This window comes from Danio aesculapii, chromosome 9, assembly GCF_903798145.1.
Source record: "Danio aesculapii chromosome 9, fDanAes4.1, whole genome shotgun sequence".
Lineage (NCBI taxonomy): Eukaryota > Metazoa > Chordata > Actinopteri > Cypriniformes > Danionidae > Danio > Danio aesculapii.
Genome location: NC_079443.1, coordinates 11,685,420 through 11,702,260, shown reverse-complemented (window position 1 = coordinate 11,702,260; position 16,841 = coordinate 11,685,420). Strand labels below are relative to the sequence as shown.

The 16,841-nt window shown below is 39.1% G+C and overlaps 1 protein-coding gene across 1 annotated transcript; it reads right to left on the bottom strand.

Moving 5' to 3' along the window:
* Positions 1-280: 280 nt before the first annotated feature.
* Positions 281-2,040, bottom strand: LOC130234594 (uncharacterized). Its single transcript, XM_056464835.1, has 3 exons — positions 1,668-2,040; positions 1,007-1,123; positions 281-549 (listed from the first exon to the last, which is right to left on the bottom strand). The coding sequence occupies exons 1-3, from the start codon at positions 2,038-2,040 to the stop codon at positions 281-283; spliced, it is 759 nt and encodes a 252-aa protein (XP_056320810.1).
* Between the last annotated feature and the right edge of the window lie 14,801 nt (positions 2,041-16,841).

The window sequence follows — 16,841 nt, the reverse complement described above, 5'->3', positions numbered from 1 at the left end:
CTGAATCCAAGATAATCAAAGCATTCATCTGTATTTTAACATTTCCCTTATCTAGCTAAACTACACTTTGAGATGACCACATAAGAATAATGGCAACAATGTTTTTTATTAAAATAGACAAACAAAATAGAAAAAACAACAATACTAATCAATGTTTCAATATAACAAGTAGTGCATAAAGTATAAGAGTGGTGCAAAAAATAAGATAGTGGTGCAATTAAATGTAAAAAAAAGTGTCAACAGTTTTAAGTCAGTGCTGAAAAGTCCAGTTTTTGGATGTTCATTCTGGGTTACGGTTACTACTCAGCACCTGCACCAGCTGATCGAGTGTGCTGAGGAAGGCCTGATTGAAGCTTGACATCTGCTCCATGTGTTGACGATTTAATTCAGCCTCTTGCCGTCTTGCCTCACGAGCATCCTCCAGCATCATTTCAAACTGCTGGTCACGGCGATCCTCCACCCTCTCCAGCCATTCTTGATGCCTTTCATCAGATGCATGTAACTCTGCCAGAGCTGCAGCAACATCCTGCTCTCCCCTCTTCCTCTTGCCTTTAATGCAAAACAGACAGGAATGTTGGAATTTTGTACCTATGCAATGCAACTATTCGTGCAGTTATACGGGGAAGATGTTAATATTTTACAGTATTACTAACAATCAATAAAGTACTGTGCAAAGTTTGCAAAAGGTACAAAGAGTTTGCTTTGGATATTTCGGAACCTTAGAATAAGGTTCTATCTGACATTTGTCAAAATTAAGTTATTGACATATTCATATAAAATAACATCCCATAATGTAAATAAGTTGTCAGTTAATAAGTTGTTTACATCTCAACACTTTATGTAAAAAACAAATGTTACACACACACTGTTTACTATGGAATGCAAAAACTTTAAAGCTCAATTTCTCAAAATCATTCAGAACGCAGATAGAACCTTATAATTCCAAGGTGACGATTTATGTCTTACCAAATGGCACACGACGGGGTTCATTTTCAGCTGATTGTGCCGGTTGTGTAGGTGTCGGTGTTGAGGTCCTTGAGGCTGAACTGGAACTCTGTTGTGCACTCGCACAATCTCTCATCAAATCCCTCTATGGTGTCCAGCTGGCTAGGAGGGTCTTCAACTGAATAGATACATGATCATGTTAATTACATAATACAAACTCACACACAGCTTACAACATACAAAGGCTCAATGGGAACTTACTTTAAATTTACTTTAAACTGATGGACAGCAATTATTTCCTGAAGCATTTTTATACTATAAGTTTCATGTCTCTCATGTTGAATAATTCCAGAGGTTTTACATAAGCTCTTGGATGTTCCTGCCCTTAATAGCTGTTTTGAGTAGCAAAATGCATAACAAATACATACATACAAAGTACTTATAACTATGAAAACGTGTAATCTACATACTACGTATGACTTTACATAGATTACTATTGCTTAAACGTCCGTCACACTTTTTTTTGCATGCGTTTGTTTTAAAGCCTATCCAACGAGGCGGACTACGAACTAGCTTTATGCTAACGATACACACACAATGGACGATGACTGACTGGCTAGCAAACAATCAACAGACAACATGTCTGCTCTTAAGTTAAACATAGAAACAATAAATCTTCTTTTTAATATTTATATGAGCTTTTGTTTGATTTATCAACTTACCAGAAGATTTCATCAAAGACTCCAACAAAGAGGTGGCCGAATCGATGCCGCCGCTTCTCCCCAAACTCGCAGGTCGGTGTTCGTAAATAGCGTCCATGGTGTCGAACCACTTCCAGCTCTTACGGTTCACACCACTTCTGCTGTTATGGGCCTTTATTTTATGGTAGTCACCGCGCATTTTCTTGCATTTTAGCCTACACTGCTCAGCCGTCCGCTGAAACCCTTCTGCAGCCATTCTCTCCGAAACATGCTGGAAAACCTTCTCGTTCCTCACCATGCCGTCAAGTTCTAATTGCACCTTCTCGTCACCGATTATGGCCAGGAAGGTTTGCACCTCCCGGGTCGACCACGTTTGACTTGAGCGTGCAGACATTGTTTCGCTTTTTCTTACGCTTCTTCTATCGCTGTGTTTTAAAAATGGCACTGCTTCCTGTGTTGTTTCTTGTTTTTGTCGCATGCACGAATGACGATTCTCTGTAACCTATCAGCGTTCAGCTGCGCGTGTAGCTCCGCCTTTTGGTATCCTTTCTCGAGTTTAGTACCCTTTGGAAAGGGTGTCGAAAAAGTGGTACGGTTCGGTACGCTTTTTGACAGTGGAAACGGCTATAAAAGCGTACCAAACCAAACCGAACCGTACCGTACCACTCAGTGGAAACGGGCCAATAATGACATCAGTGGTTCCTCTGGATGTTATGAATTGCAAACAAGCACCCAACAGTGAAAACTTTAATTCTACAGTTTGTAGACATGCCATTTTTGTGCCTTATTGTAAAGCAAGATGTAAAATAATTTAAAAACTGTTGTCATTTTTTAATACATAAATATTTATACTTTTTGCCTTTTTTGTATTGCATCTAGTATGTAAATCTCTTTGTGTTAAGAGTAAAACTGAATCAAAATGTGTCCTTCACTGGGCACACAGGTATGTTAGTAAATAATGTTGTTTTTAAATGCATCTCTTTTACGAGTGTAAGATGTTCAGTGGAAACCATTTTACACCTCAACCACAAGTCAGAAGTGTTACGTGCCTGTACAAAAACAACAAGACTTTGTGGAAGGTAATAAAATTATGTATGCATAAATTGTTATACAATAACAAAAAATTATATTAATTACATAGTTAAACTTAATTAGGGTGCAACAATGTTTTTTAAAATTCAAAATTTGAGACAAGTGTTAGGCTCACTTAAAAAGCACACTGTTTAATTATAGGTAAGCTGTTGCTGGAGTGGTGGAAAAGTAACTTTGACCTGTTTTGTTTTTCGGCACTCTGCTTAGAGGAATACAGCTTGGTAACACTTTATTTTGATGGTCCATTTGAGTATTAGTACACTGTCTGCTTAATATCTGTTGATACTGCTCCTTCAACAGACATTTACTTGCCTATAAGAAACTTAGCAAGTACATGTGAACCCAACCCCAACCTAACAGTACTTATAATACTATGAGAATTGGTTGGCATGCAGGTGCAATGTAACTTATTCAACAAACAGATCATCAAAATAAAGTATGACCTACAGCTTCATTGCAAATTCATCTACAAGAATTTTTTATGTAATTATGTTAATAAATGAGCATGCAGATCTGAATATTTTAATTTGTATTGCCATCAGCTTGAGAAGAAGATGTGGGCAAAGTGTGCAGTAATAAAAAACCCTTGCAGGAGAGTGTGACAAGAGTGACTGTTCATGACAATGCCCACATACATCCTGAGATGAGAAGCTTTTGAGAACACAGGGTTTCTACAACTCCATCAAACACTATACACAAAGAAACTCTTTGAAAAAATGTGAATGTATGAAAGACATATTTTGGCCTATTGCAAAGTGACTATATTTATTGTATAGCATTCTATTTTTATTTTTTATAACTGATATTTGCATATTACAAATATTAACAACACATTTTGAATTAAAACATTAAGGATATTTTGATGATTTGCATCTTTTTTACAGCAACATGCAGTCTTTGACAGTGTAACACTGCAACAAAAAACATCTTTGATGGAGGCTTTACAGTGATGTGTTTGACAGCTCTTATTATATAAAGTATAACTTTTGATCTACCTAATTTGTATAACAATGTTTTGTTCTGTAGACTATCAAAAAATATATAGCTTAAAGGGGCTAATAATTTTGACCTTAAAATGATTTTTTTTAAAAATAAAAACTGCTTATATTCTAGCCGAAATAAAACAAATAAAACTTTCTCCAGAAGACAAAATATTATCAAACATACTGTCAAAATTAGCTGGGAGAGGCCTGTTGAACCAGTAAACAGCTGTGAAAACACAAAGGTGGGAGGAAGCAAGGATAAAGGGTATAGCAAACTTGAGGGACATTGGATTTGTCCTGGGTAGAGACTGAGATGGGTCTGCTCCAGGCTGTCTCTGTTTTTTTGGAAAATATTCCAATAAAGTATATTCTTCTGATATTTATAACCCCCAGTCTGAGCTTGATTCATTAAGAGAAAAGCCGGAAACCACAACACTATTTGTTGAATGCATGAGTGACCTCTGCTGGTGTCTTTTCGGCTTCATTTAGCTTTAAATTTTAGACTATTCCCTTCATCTTTGGAAGTTTCAACAAGTAAATCAACTCTAAAATTAACAACGCACTTACAAAAGACTACAATGAACCAGACGCAATGCAACTTGTTTAAGGAATATGTACTGCAAGTTTGTTGGCCAATTTCTTGCTAGAAATTATATTAAAAGTAAAAAACAATAATAAAAAAAATTATTTAGTTGCTGGAAAGTAGAAGGAGCCTGTGCAGTCCAAAAGATAAGACCCGGTACTGCCAATGGCTTCTGGGGTGCTGAAAGTGGTCTTCTCTCTGGTCTTCTTTCTGCCAGTACCCTTTGTAGAGGTCAACATAAGATGTAACAGGACCTGCCAAGCCGATCGAGGAGCTGCAGAGGACGGGATATCCATCACTCATTGAACTGTGAAATCATTACAGAAACCGAGGGTGCTAACGGGTATCATGACCATGACGATGGGATTCGGACCAGGGCCTATGTCACAACTCAATGACTACCAGGAGATTTCTCGAATGCTGAGAAGCATGGTTACCAGGTCCCAGTCACACCCGATGACTCACTTCAATATTGTGGTTGAATTCAAAAATACAAATCTATATATAACATAAACCTACAGGGAGACGATAGAATGTTACCATTGTACAAATGCCTAGTTATAAAGTTGCTTAATATTAATTGTATAAAATATTCTTCAAATAATAATTTTTACTGTATTCAGAGAGACTGAGGATGTGAAAACATTTATGACATAGCCATGCACATTTACTAGACCACTTTAGTCTAGTGTTTATGAGCCCTCGCCCGAGTACTGACTTAACTCCGCTCCCTCTGCGCTCACTTCCTGTTTGGAGCATATTTCAGCGAGAATTCACTCATAGTGGTCCGAAAAGACCTTCTACTCAGTAGGTACTGCATTTGAATTTAACTACTCGGCCGTTAGAAAAGTGCGTTCTATACAGTAGGAATGTGAGCAGTATGAATAGAATTCAGATGTACTCCATCTGCCATTTTGTGACCTACCAGCGTTAGTTGCGTCGCTTCAGTCCCATTCATAAATTCTCTCGCAGGGCATCATAGGATAGCACAGCATGCATGGGATGCGCACTTCAGAATCTTGCCGGAAGTAGTTAGTGATCCGGGTACTTCTCGCATACTGATTTTCGAATTCTATGAATTCGGACATACTACTCGGCTCGCATACTGATTTTAGCATACTGTATAGTTAGGAAGTATGCGTTTTCGGACGCAGCCAGTTACTTTGCGAAGTATTGGCAGTTTTCCTGCCTTACTGAGCATTGTTCCATGTGACTTTCCTGACTGCTTACCTGTGTATGACCTGGCCTGTTATCATCACATACGTTCCTTAATAGTGATGGTGAAATGAAACTTTCTGAACCAGTGAACCGCTCGACTCATTTGTAATGGAAAAAGGTTCATTACTCGAGACTTTCTAAATTAGAGCTTTATGAGGACTGGTTAAAGTGTGGGAAAGCACTGTCAAATGTTTACAATTGACCAAATCATTCATGTAATAATACAACAACAGCAGTATAAACAAATTACATGATCACTTTAGTTATTTACATATAAGGTATGTTACGGTGATTGAACCAGCGATTCCTGCATGGGAGGCGAATGCTCTAAGGAGGAGGCTATGGGAGTGAGGCTTTTGGGCTGCACTTGCCAGCTGGCCTCCGTTACACTCTGTTATGCTACAATATGCAGTGGTCCTCTTTAAAGATAATTGTAAAAATATGCTAATACATTTTTGTATGGTTCAAAAGCTTTTTACTATAAATTACTATTGTATTTTAGTTTAATTACTGGTGCGTAGAACTGGTGCAGTGCTTTAAAACAGTAGAAATGTATGTAATCGACACCTAATCTCTCGCTATACGCTTTACTAACCCATGTAGGCTGTAAGGTAAAGCAGCTTTTCGTTTCATTTCATTCCCATATATGGGGCACTACATTTTTTTCATTCCAATAAAAGAATCAATTGGTAAAGAATAAAAAAAATAAAAGTTCTCCATGTAAAATCCAGCAGTTATTTTTTTACAAGTGTTTAAAGTCGGCAATAGTCCCATCCTCACGTAACAATTTTTGATGGTGAGACATGCGTGTAACACGGGGAGTGACAGAGACAACTGAAGTTCGGATCCAAGTGCAGGTTTAATCAAAGTCAGGCAAGCAATGGTCAACACAGGTGCAAACAGATGTATAAAAGCAGTCCAGAATCGTAGTCAAATGTATCAAGCGAGAGGTCGGAAGGCAGGCGGCAGACAGGGAAAACTAGGTAAACAGGGCAAAGATCAAAACACGGAGGAACAAGACTAAGGGAAATGCGTTGTAATGTCACTTTACAGATAACAAGACTCGGTAATGGAAATGAAAGTGTGAGCTGTATAAATAGTGTCTGTAATCAGTCTAGAAGCTGCAACAGCTGAGGGAGTCTAATCAGTGGAAATGAGGAAGCATGTGTGTGTGTGAACGGAGTGCATGTTTGAATATGTAGTCCATGAATGGCGGATTTGTAGTCCTTATGTGCAAACCAGCCATCTAGGGAGTTATGATCGCTGGTGACCGTGACAATGCGGTCCGCGTCACGTGCTTCCCGCTAGACCAATGAAATGGCTCAACATTGGAATGACATGTAAACAGAGTAGAAACGAGAATGGCGGCATCAAGTGGAGGAGGAGCTGTGCAGGCAATTGGCAACGACTGGATTGAGAATGGTCAGGAGTGGGGAGATGGAAATGAGAAATCAGGAAGTGAAATTGAGGAGATGGAAGGTAGCGAGAGTTGCGAAACAAACTGTAGAGGTAAAAAGCAGAAAAAGAAAAACAAACTAGATAGTGACAAACAGATGAGGTCCAACGTAGCGGAAAGAAACGGAGAGGATAAAGTGTTTGTTAGACTGAAACAGGAAGGGGCTACATTTGAGGATTGGAGTCCTACACAACTAACGAAAGCTCTGTAAAAGGAGATTGGGTAGGTAAGATTGAGGAAAAAATTGAGGAATGGATGCTTATTGGTTTCGTGTAAAGATGAGGTTCAACAAAAGAAAGCAATTAAAGTAAATAAAATAAATGGTAAAAAAAGTTAAATGCTCAGAGGTCTTTGACAGAAAACTGATACAAGGGGTACTCACAGACATGAGTCAAACAATGTGATTAAAGGAATAACGAATGCTAAAGTAAAAAAACCTAAACACTTGAAAACAAGAAGGAACGGAACCATAACTGACAGTCTTTCAATAATGTTTAATGAATGTAATGTTTCAATAATGTTTGCAATAATGTTTCAATAATGTTTAATGAAATAAAACTTCCTGACAAAGTCTTCATAGGATACATGAGTGATGAAGTGAGAATGTATATACCGCCGCCTGTTAGATACTACAAATGTCAAAGGGTTGGTCACATTGCAGCAGTCTGTAAAGGACAATTGAGATGTAGTAAATGTAGTGGAGAGCATGAGAATGGACAATGTGATAAGGAAGCAAAACTAAAATGTTGCAACTATGGTGGAGAACCTAGTTCAGCATACCGAGGGTGTGAGGTAAACAAAAGAATGCAAGAGGAACAGAGAATAAAAGTCACTCAAAAAATATCATATGCAGAAGCAACAAAGAATGTTAGGCCTTCAAGGGAGCACACAGTACTGACACTGACAATGAGAGAAGAAAGGAAAGACAAGAATATTGGAAAAAAATTGTGAGTCTATTGGTAGAACAACACCAGTAGATAGAGTATGGGGAATGATTAAAAAAATGAAAGAAAATGGAAAAGAATATGGATATCTAATGCTGATGGATGGGCAGGGTTGTTATTAATAGTAAAGAGAAAGCAGAAGTCATAGCAAGCACATTAGTTAAAGTACAGAGCACAGACAATTTAAGCCAAGAGGAGAAAAGAAGTAGAGAGGAAACTTGTGGAAGATATCAATTTGATTTAGGGAAAGATGACGAGGGCCAGGTATTAAATATAAATTTTTCAGGGGCTGAGCTTAGTAGGGCATTGAAGAAATTGGGGAAAACGGCTCCAGGGAGAGATGAAATCTTGCCATCTTGTCATCCACCTGAAGGACATCACTGAACCCTCACTGGACTCTCCTCAGTTTGCATACAGAGCAAACAGGTCTGTGGATGATGCAGTAAATATGGGACTGCATTATGTTCTGCAACACCTAGACAGACCAGGGACCTATGTGAGGATCTTGTTTTTTGACTTCAGCTCGGCGTTTAACATTATCATCCCAAAACTTCTGCCCAAATTAACTCAACTCTCTGTCAGTGGATCAACAGCTTCCTAACGGTCAGGCAGCAGCTGGTGAAGCTGCGAAAATTCTCATCTAGTATCCGCACAATCAGCACTGGCGCCCCCCAGGGGTGTGTCCTCTCCCCACTGCTCTTCTCCATGTACACGAATGACTGCACTTCAAAAGACTCCTCTGTGAAGTTCTTGAAGTTTGCAGACGACACCACACTTATCGGCCTCATTCAGGACGGTGATGAGTCTGCTTACAGACAGGAGGTTAAGGAGTTGGCTGTCTGGTGTAGTCACAACAACCTGGAGCTCAACACGATCAAAACAGTGGAGATGATAGTGGATTTCAGGAGAAACCCCCCTGCTCTCCCCCCACTGAGCATCATGGACAGCATTGTGGCATTGTTAACCTCCCAAAGGAGCTGCTGAAACAGTTCTACATCTCCATCATTGAATCAGTCATCTGCACATCAATAACTGTCTGGTTTAGCTCAGCTACTAAATACGATCTCCAAAGACTACGTCGAATAGTTCGGACTGCTGAGCAAATCACTGGTACAACCCTTCCTACTCCCCAACAACTGTACTTAACCAGAGCGAGCAGAAGGGCTGCCAAAATCACTTTGGACCCCTCACACCCAGCACACTGCCTCTTTGAACTTTTACCTTCTGGTCGATGCTACAGAGCACTGCGCACCAGAACAGCCGGACACAGAAACAGTTTCTTCCCTCAGGCAATCCATCTCATGAACACTTGATGAAAATAATTGTGGAACCAACATCACTACTTGCTATACACTTTTATACACATATACACTTATTTAACAACACACTTTACATGACAATTTGCACATAACAGCTGCTCATATAACATTGTATATACTAATATAGCTGTACATACACTTGTCAATTTGTATATTTGCATTCACTACTTGTATTTTTTTAAATATTTTTATTATCTGTTTTTTGTCCATTCTCTGTAATCCTGTTGCACTGTAGAAGCTCTGTCACGAAAACAAATTCTCAAGGTATGTGTGAACATACCTGGCAATAAAGCTCTTTCTGATTCTGATTTTGTTATGCTATGCTGGAAAATCGAACTGATAAAGGAAAGGAGGTGCTGTTGAGGTTATATAACAAAAATGGGAGTTTAGGGGTTATTCCAAGGAATGGAAAAAGCCTGGGAAAGATCCCAAACAGCCAACCAGTTACAGACCGATAGCCTTGACATCGCATATGGGGAAAATGATGGAAAGAATGATTAATGACAGATTAGTGTACTGCGTTGAAACTAAAGGAAAGCTAGGAAATTACCAAAGTGGATTTAGGAAAGGTACAATTGGGGACAATGGGACAATGGATCCAATTTTAATGCTGGAAGATGATATTATAAAAGCACATGTAAACAGGGAATCAGTTATAGCAGTGTTTTTAGACAGAGAAAGCTTATGACATGTTGTGGATAGATGGAGTGTTAATTAAACTTAACCAGTTAGGAGTTAAGGGACATATACTGAGATGGGTAAAAGAATTCCTTTCAGAAAGATCCATAATAGTAAAAATAAATAGTACATTCAGTGAATGCTACAATGTCGAAAACGGTACACCACAAGGGAGCATCATTAGCCCTTTTTTTGTTTTCTATAATGTTTGATGGGATCTTTAAGGAGATAGAAAATCATACAGGAGTTGCATTATTTGCAGATGATGGTGCGATTGGAAAAGAGGGAGAAACATAACATTTATAATGAAGAAAATGCAGCAGGTATTAAATACAGTGCAGGATTGGACAGTTAAGTGGGGATTTAGAATATCTCAAGAAAAAAACAAAAGCAATGTTATTTACCAAAAGAAAACAAGAGGGGATTTAAAATTGAGATTGGGTGGTGAATGTTGAATCTTTTAAATATCTGGCACTGTGGTTTGATCGGAGACTCACATGGAACACACACATTAGGAAAATGATTGACAAATGTAAGAGAGTGTTAAATGTAATGAGGTGCCTATGTGGTGTAGACTGGGGAGCTAGTAGATTAGCATTAAAAACAATTTATACAGGATTAATAAGATCAGTGATTGACTATGATTGTTTGGTGTATGGATCAGCTGCTAAGACCTCATTAAAGCAGTTAGATACAATCCAAAATCAAGCACTAGGAGCATGCTGTGGAGCTATGAAAACCACACCGGTAGCAGCATTACAAGTTGAGATGGGAGAGATGCTGTTACACCTTAGAAGAGATCAACTGGCTGTAGTATACTGGGCAAACCTGAAATTTACATTACATGTACATTATAATGTTTATTGTACAGCCTGAACAGTCAAAACTGTTATTTTTTTCTTAATACATATTTATTTACAATTTTATTTAATAATATTAAAGGATTGTTATCTGTGTATACCGTGAAGTGGGGTGCATAAAACAGGTAATCACGGAATTTCTCACATACAGCCCATTTCCAAGCTAGAAATTTAAGCTTGCCAGAGTGAATATTGTAATTTTTCTCTGCTGGGGTAAGAGTTCTAGATCCATAAGTGATGACTCTTAATGTTCTGCCATTGATAGAGGACTGCGCCTAAACCTTTGTTAGATGCATCAGTATGGAGAGTAAAAGGAGAATTGAAATCAGGATGAGCCAGGACAGGGGGGTGGGTTAGATTGTCAAACAGTGTTCCCAGAGTGTTTTTTCCGTCAAGATTACTGGTGTTTTAGAAGAAAGCTGGTTACGTTTGCCTTTAGTTTTGCTGATCTTTTCCATCGCTCCATGTGCATTATTGCTCTTTACTTGCAGGAGATCATAGATGGGTTTAGCAATTCTAGAGAAATCCTGGATGTATGTTATGTAATAACTTAAGAATCCCAGCAATCTTTGTACCTCTTCAATGGTGCTTGATGAGTTTTCTCTCAGTGACAAAATAGCATAGAGGTCCTTGGGGTCAATGCGGGCACCTTCACCAGAAACAAGTCGTCCCACATAGCAAACCTCTCTTTTAAAGAATTCACATTTTTTTGGTCTGAGTTTCACTCCATGTTTTTGTAGTGCTATTAATACACTTCTGAGTCTTTCAAGTTGGTCTTCGAATGTCTTTGCATAGCAGAGCATGTCATCCAGGTAAGGTATGCAGCAGTCATCTCGAAAGGAGTCCAGCATTTCTTCCATGATTCTTTGAAATGCAACAGGTGCATTGGTCAGCCCAAAAGGTATCCTTACCCACTCATATAACCCCCATGGTGTAATGAAAGCAGTCAAGTGTCTGGATCCCCCAGCCATAAACCCTTGATGGTATGCCTTTCCTTGATCAAGGATAGAAAACCAGCTGTAGCCCCCTAAAGTGTCTGTTATGTCATGCATACGAGGTAGAGGGTGTCTGTCTGGTACTGTCTTCTTATTAAGTGACCGATAGTCAATGCAAAGTCTTAGTGAACTGTCTTTCTTACACATACCACAGGAGCAGAGTATGATGATTTGGACTTAACAATCCAACCCCTAGCCAGCAAGTCTTAAATGTACTCCTTAACTTCCTGGTAGAGTGGTTTCGGTACAGAGGCATAAGTTCTTTGCACAGGTATATCATCCTTTAATGTAACTGCCATCTGTAGACTAGGAATGCATCCAATGTCATCATCGTCACGTGCAAATGCTGCTGACTCTTTAGAAAGCACTTCTTTTACTTGCTCTTGTTGTTATTTACTGAGGTGGCTAAGATCAACGGGAAGATGCCAAAGTGTGGTAGGTTTTATTCCTTCATCTTTGATACCAGCTTGAGTGTCCATACTGTTTATTTCTACAGACAAAGGTTGAAAATCTGTTTGTTCAGTTTCAATTACTTTTCTGACTGTCTGAATGCTCCCTAGTTTTGTCTTTCGCTGCAGTGTAATACAATGCATGGTTTGATTGGCAACAGGTATTTGAACATATGGATTCAGTGGATTTAGAATTTTTACAAGTCCTCCACCAACAATCAACTGGTCCAGCTGTGGACTCTCCATGGCAGGTTCAAACAGAACCATTGGACTGGTGACATCGAAGTTGTCTGGAACACGACATTTAACATAAGTGACACGATCAGACTGGATAACAACATCTTGGGGTCCAACATTTATTGAGACCTGCATGTCCAAATCTAGCTCATTTGAAGTTTCCTTGTGTTGATTAAAACGTATAAGAGCATTGGCCTTGTCTTCTTCAATTTTCATTGCTGTGCTGAGGAGATTGGCTAGGGTGAACAGGGCTTGAGTTTGATTTTCACCACCTTTTATAATCTCTTGTACAACATTAAATCCTAGAATGGGTCTTTCTAAGCCAATCCTGCTTACCAAAAAGGGAACATGTATAGCCAGTCTAGGATCTTCATTCCCTAAAAGGTTAAGAGTGATTTCCACCCAACCATGAAGGGCATCAGGTCTTTTTTTACATCTCTGACCTCCAGTTCCTGTGGGTTAGTTATCTCTGTGAGTGGGCGAAGCTTGTGTGAGGAAAGTAAATTTCTTTCCAATTATAATCCATTATGCTGACCTGGGTTCCTGTGTCCAATAAAACAGTGACAGGATAACTGTTTATTGTGCGTTTCAACAGACACTTTTCTCCTACAAGCTGAGCAACTCTTTTTTGATTGGGCTGGTTTGGTAAGTATGGAGAAGTGATGTATATTTGTTTTGATAAAGTTGAAGTATCTTGTTGCATTTCATACTGGGACGGATAATTTATATCGATCACTGGTTGTCCCTGTTCAGTGATCGTTCCCCGTTTCCCTGATTTCTTGACTTCAAAAGGCAGCCTCTCGCTCTGTGTCCCTCTGCACCACATATAAAACAATGGCTGCAAATGGTCACATTTTTATCTGTGCATTCATGGCATCTTGACTGTCGCTGTCTTAGAAGAGGACGTCTACTTAAAGAGAACTGTGTTTGGAGTTTTGACCTGTATTGATGTTGTGATTGACACACAGAGTGCAGCTGTGTATTTGGATTGTACAATGATGTGGTAGATGGTTGGAAAGGTGTCAGATTCTGAAAGTTGAAAGTGGGCTGTTGGGGTGGTTGCTGATGTCTTTGAGGTTGTGACTCACTATACTCATGCCATGAATTAGGAATCATTGGTGTCTCAGACCGTTTTAAGAAGTCCACTACATTAGTTAAAGCTTCTATTTGTATTTTCAGTTGCTGAATGGTCTTATCTGTTGTTGTCTCATCTACTCTCACTATTTCTTTAGCCCTACTGTCAAACTCAAACTGTGCACTATGTGCATGTACCACTTTATGGCGAGCAGACTGACCCAGCCGGCATTGTCTCGCATTTTATCACTTGTAATTCTTATAGCCTTACTAGCCTTAGTAGAGTTTCAGAGAAACATTGGAATCTGAGAGGAAAGGTCTTAACTCTCGCCGGACGTCACTGTGCTTTTGGCCGATGCCTTGCGAAACAGTATGGATAAACACACTCTGAACTGTGTGGTCATCATATCTGATGTCTGAATTCACTTGTCTAGAGCAGAACAGTATCTTGTGTTTTAGGCTGATCATGCGGTAAAGGAACTGATGTGGTGTTTCATGGTCATGTTGCCTGGCAGTCATAAGTTCCTGAAAAGGTTCAGTACCGCTGCTTTAACCTAGATGAAACTGAAGAAAGCTCTTTAATTCTAAAACTGTCAGGTCATCCTTGGTTATTAACATATCTTTAAAATTTCCAGGTTTAATCATGTGTAGCACCCCTCGAATTATTTCGTTTTAAGGTTAGCCTTCTTTAATGCCTTCATCTACTTGTTTGCACAGGTTGCTAAATCTTATGTCATACACAGTCTCCTATTTGTCCCCCATGGATCTTGAATTCTTGACGCTGCAACATTGCCATGTCTCTGATGGAGACCATGGTGTCAGGTGCAGAGTGAGATGTACTGAGATCACTAAATTCCTGCCTTGGAATGCTAGAATATACAGGATTATTATTATTGTTGTGTTGATGCTGGGTGAATGTCTTTTGCCACCTGGAAGAGTTCACCTGTGTTCAAAGTGTAGATTTTCTTCTTGATGTTCCAGATAAGTCTCTTTTTGTCTTCTTCGAACATGATGCACTTTCAGTTAGATCTGGTTGTGTAGTGATGCTCTTGGTCAGAATGATGCTGGTCACCTTCTCTCCTTAGCCTCTCACACACACGCTGCCCCATTTCTGATGAATGTACTTAGTTGTCCCTAGGTTCAAATTCACTAGACCAGGCATCTTCAGAGTAGCGCTGATCCCGGACGAGCCCCCAAATATCTGTTACAGGTCCCTGGCAATCGGGAAGACTGTAAGCAGTAGTCTTAGTGATAAGTGAGAGAGACAAGAGTTAGTTGCTGAAGGTTCTCTTTGTTGTCTTTTATTACATATACACATTTGTATGTTAGAGTCAGTAAGACACTTTAAATCACAAAATGATTCATAAACATGTTGGATAAAATAGTACACACTGTATAGATACTTAAATCAACTCACATCACAATAAATAAATTAATTAATTAATTAATAAATAAACAAACAAACAAACAAACAAAACGCAACATGAAACCTTAACCATTTGTACAGATGCTAGAATCTGTCACAAACTGGCTGAATTAACATTACTGTGTCAGGAAGACAAATTAAGTATTTACAGTAAGTGATATACAAAAAACACTCTGAATACATGAAATCAAATCACACTTGAATACATGAATAAACTTCTATATGACATCTTATGGCATCTTAAAATTATTAATCAAATAATCAGTTAAAACTGATTTTTTGTACATGGATTTGCCTCGATTGCTTGTGACCAGGCCATTGAGCAAACATGCAACAGAGATTCCAAGACAAAGGAAGGATTGACAGGATTGACACAGAATTGAGATGCAATACATTGCTGGATATTGTTTCAACATGAAAGGGCTGCCATAGTAAGACAGTGTAAACAGGTAAGACAGGCAATGGCTGGTTAATCTCCTGACATAAGGAAACGAAAAGACCTTGACAGCACACGCATTCATGGTGATGTAAAAGCTATGACCAGAATAATTTCTACCTTAGATTCCACGCTGAATCCTTTTGACTCATACCAAGATGGCATTGTGTGTCTTAGCTCTTGCAGCTGAAGAAATTATGACAGATTTGCTCACAGCTCCAGAAAAGGAGGAACGTGCTGATCAGTTGACATATTTGCCCCTATCAAAAAACAAAAAATAAAGACATTAAGTGATCAAGCCAAGACAAAGAGGAAATCTGCAGCAGACAATGAAGTAATTCTTTTTTTTTTTTTAAAGATTTATTTTTGCCCTATTTGCCTTTATTAAGCGCATAGGAAAGTTTTACAGACAGGAAGCGGGAGAGAGAGAGGGGGTAGGGACGGGAAATGTCCACGAGCCAGGATTCGAACTCAGGACACCCTGAAGTGCTACTGCACCCTGAAGTGCTACTCCATATGTCAGCGCGCTAACCACTAGGCTATTGCACTGACACAAGGAAGTAATTCTACGTGCAGACAAGAAGCTTTTCTCCAGACTGCTCATCATAGATCAAAGAAGAAAGATAGACCTGAGGGAAATTTTCTCCTCTTCCTGGTGAACTGTATCATATCCTTTGTCCAGTGCTGATGGTTCTCTTGCAAAAACAAACAAATTAGCGTTCATGGATGTACTGGATATCAAAGGTGGAGACAAAGTTGACAAAGTACCAGTAAATGGAGCTATACTTTTTGATGGCATAGCAGTCATTCAAGCCATTTGGTCCATACCAAGTACCTTCGGGGAGCTTGCCGACAGCATACTACAGTACTTAGTCAAGCTTGTTCTCAAGCCAACTGTACAAGGATAGATTTTGTGATAGACAAGTGTCCAGAAATTAGTATTAAAAATGTAGAACGATCACGCAGAGCTGGTGGTGGCACACATCAGGTGAAAATTTATGTACTGAATCAAAAGACACCAACACAATGGAAGAAGTTTATGACGGATGGAACAAAGTAGCACTGGCAGAATTCCTCTATGTAATGTGGCGAGATGCTGATCTTACCATTTTAGGTAGGAACCTATATTCATACATTACACATGGAGACCTGTGTCACTGCATGGCTGTAACAGAGGGCTTACAAACTGTCAGTGCTGTTGAAAATCAGACATGTGATCATGAGGAATGTGACCCCAGGTTGTTTTTTTCATGCAAAACATGCTGCACAGGAATCCCAAACTGTAGTCATCAAGAGCCCTGATACTGATGTGGCAGTGATTGCATTAAAGGGCACATATGGTGAAAAATCTACTTTTCAAGCTGTTTGGACAAAAATGTGTGTAAGTATAGTGTATAAACTGTCATATTGGGGTGAAATAAACACACCCAGTCCTTTTTTTCAAA

What these genes read in the sequence shown, in the direction of transcription:
- LOC130234594 (XM_056464835.1), bottom strand. Translation starts at nt 2,040, where the DNA reads ATGTCTGCACGCTCAAGTCAAACGTGGTCGACCCGGGAGGTGCAAACC. An exon ending in GTCTTTGATGAAATCTTCTG is followed by an intron (nt 1,124 to 1,667) that starts GTAAGTTGATAA and finishes GTATCTATTCAG; the next exon opens with TTGAAGACCCTCCTAGCCAG. An exon ending in CACCGACACCTACACAACCG is followed by an intron (nt 550 to 1,006) that starts GCACAATCAGCT and finishes TTTGCATTAAAG; the next exon opens with GCAAGAGGAAGAGGGGAGAG.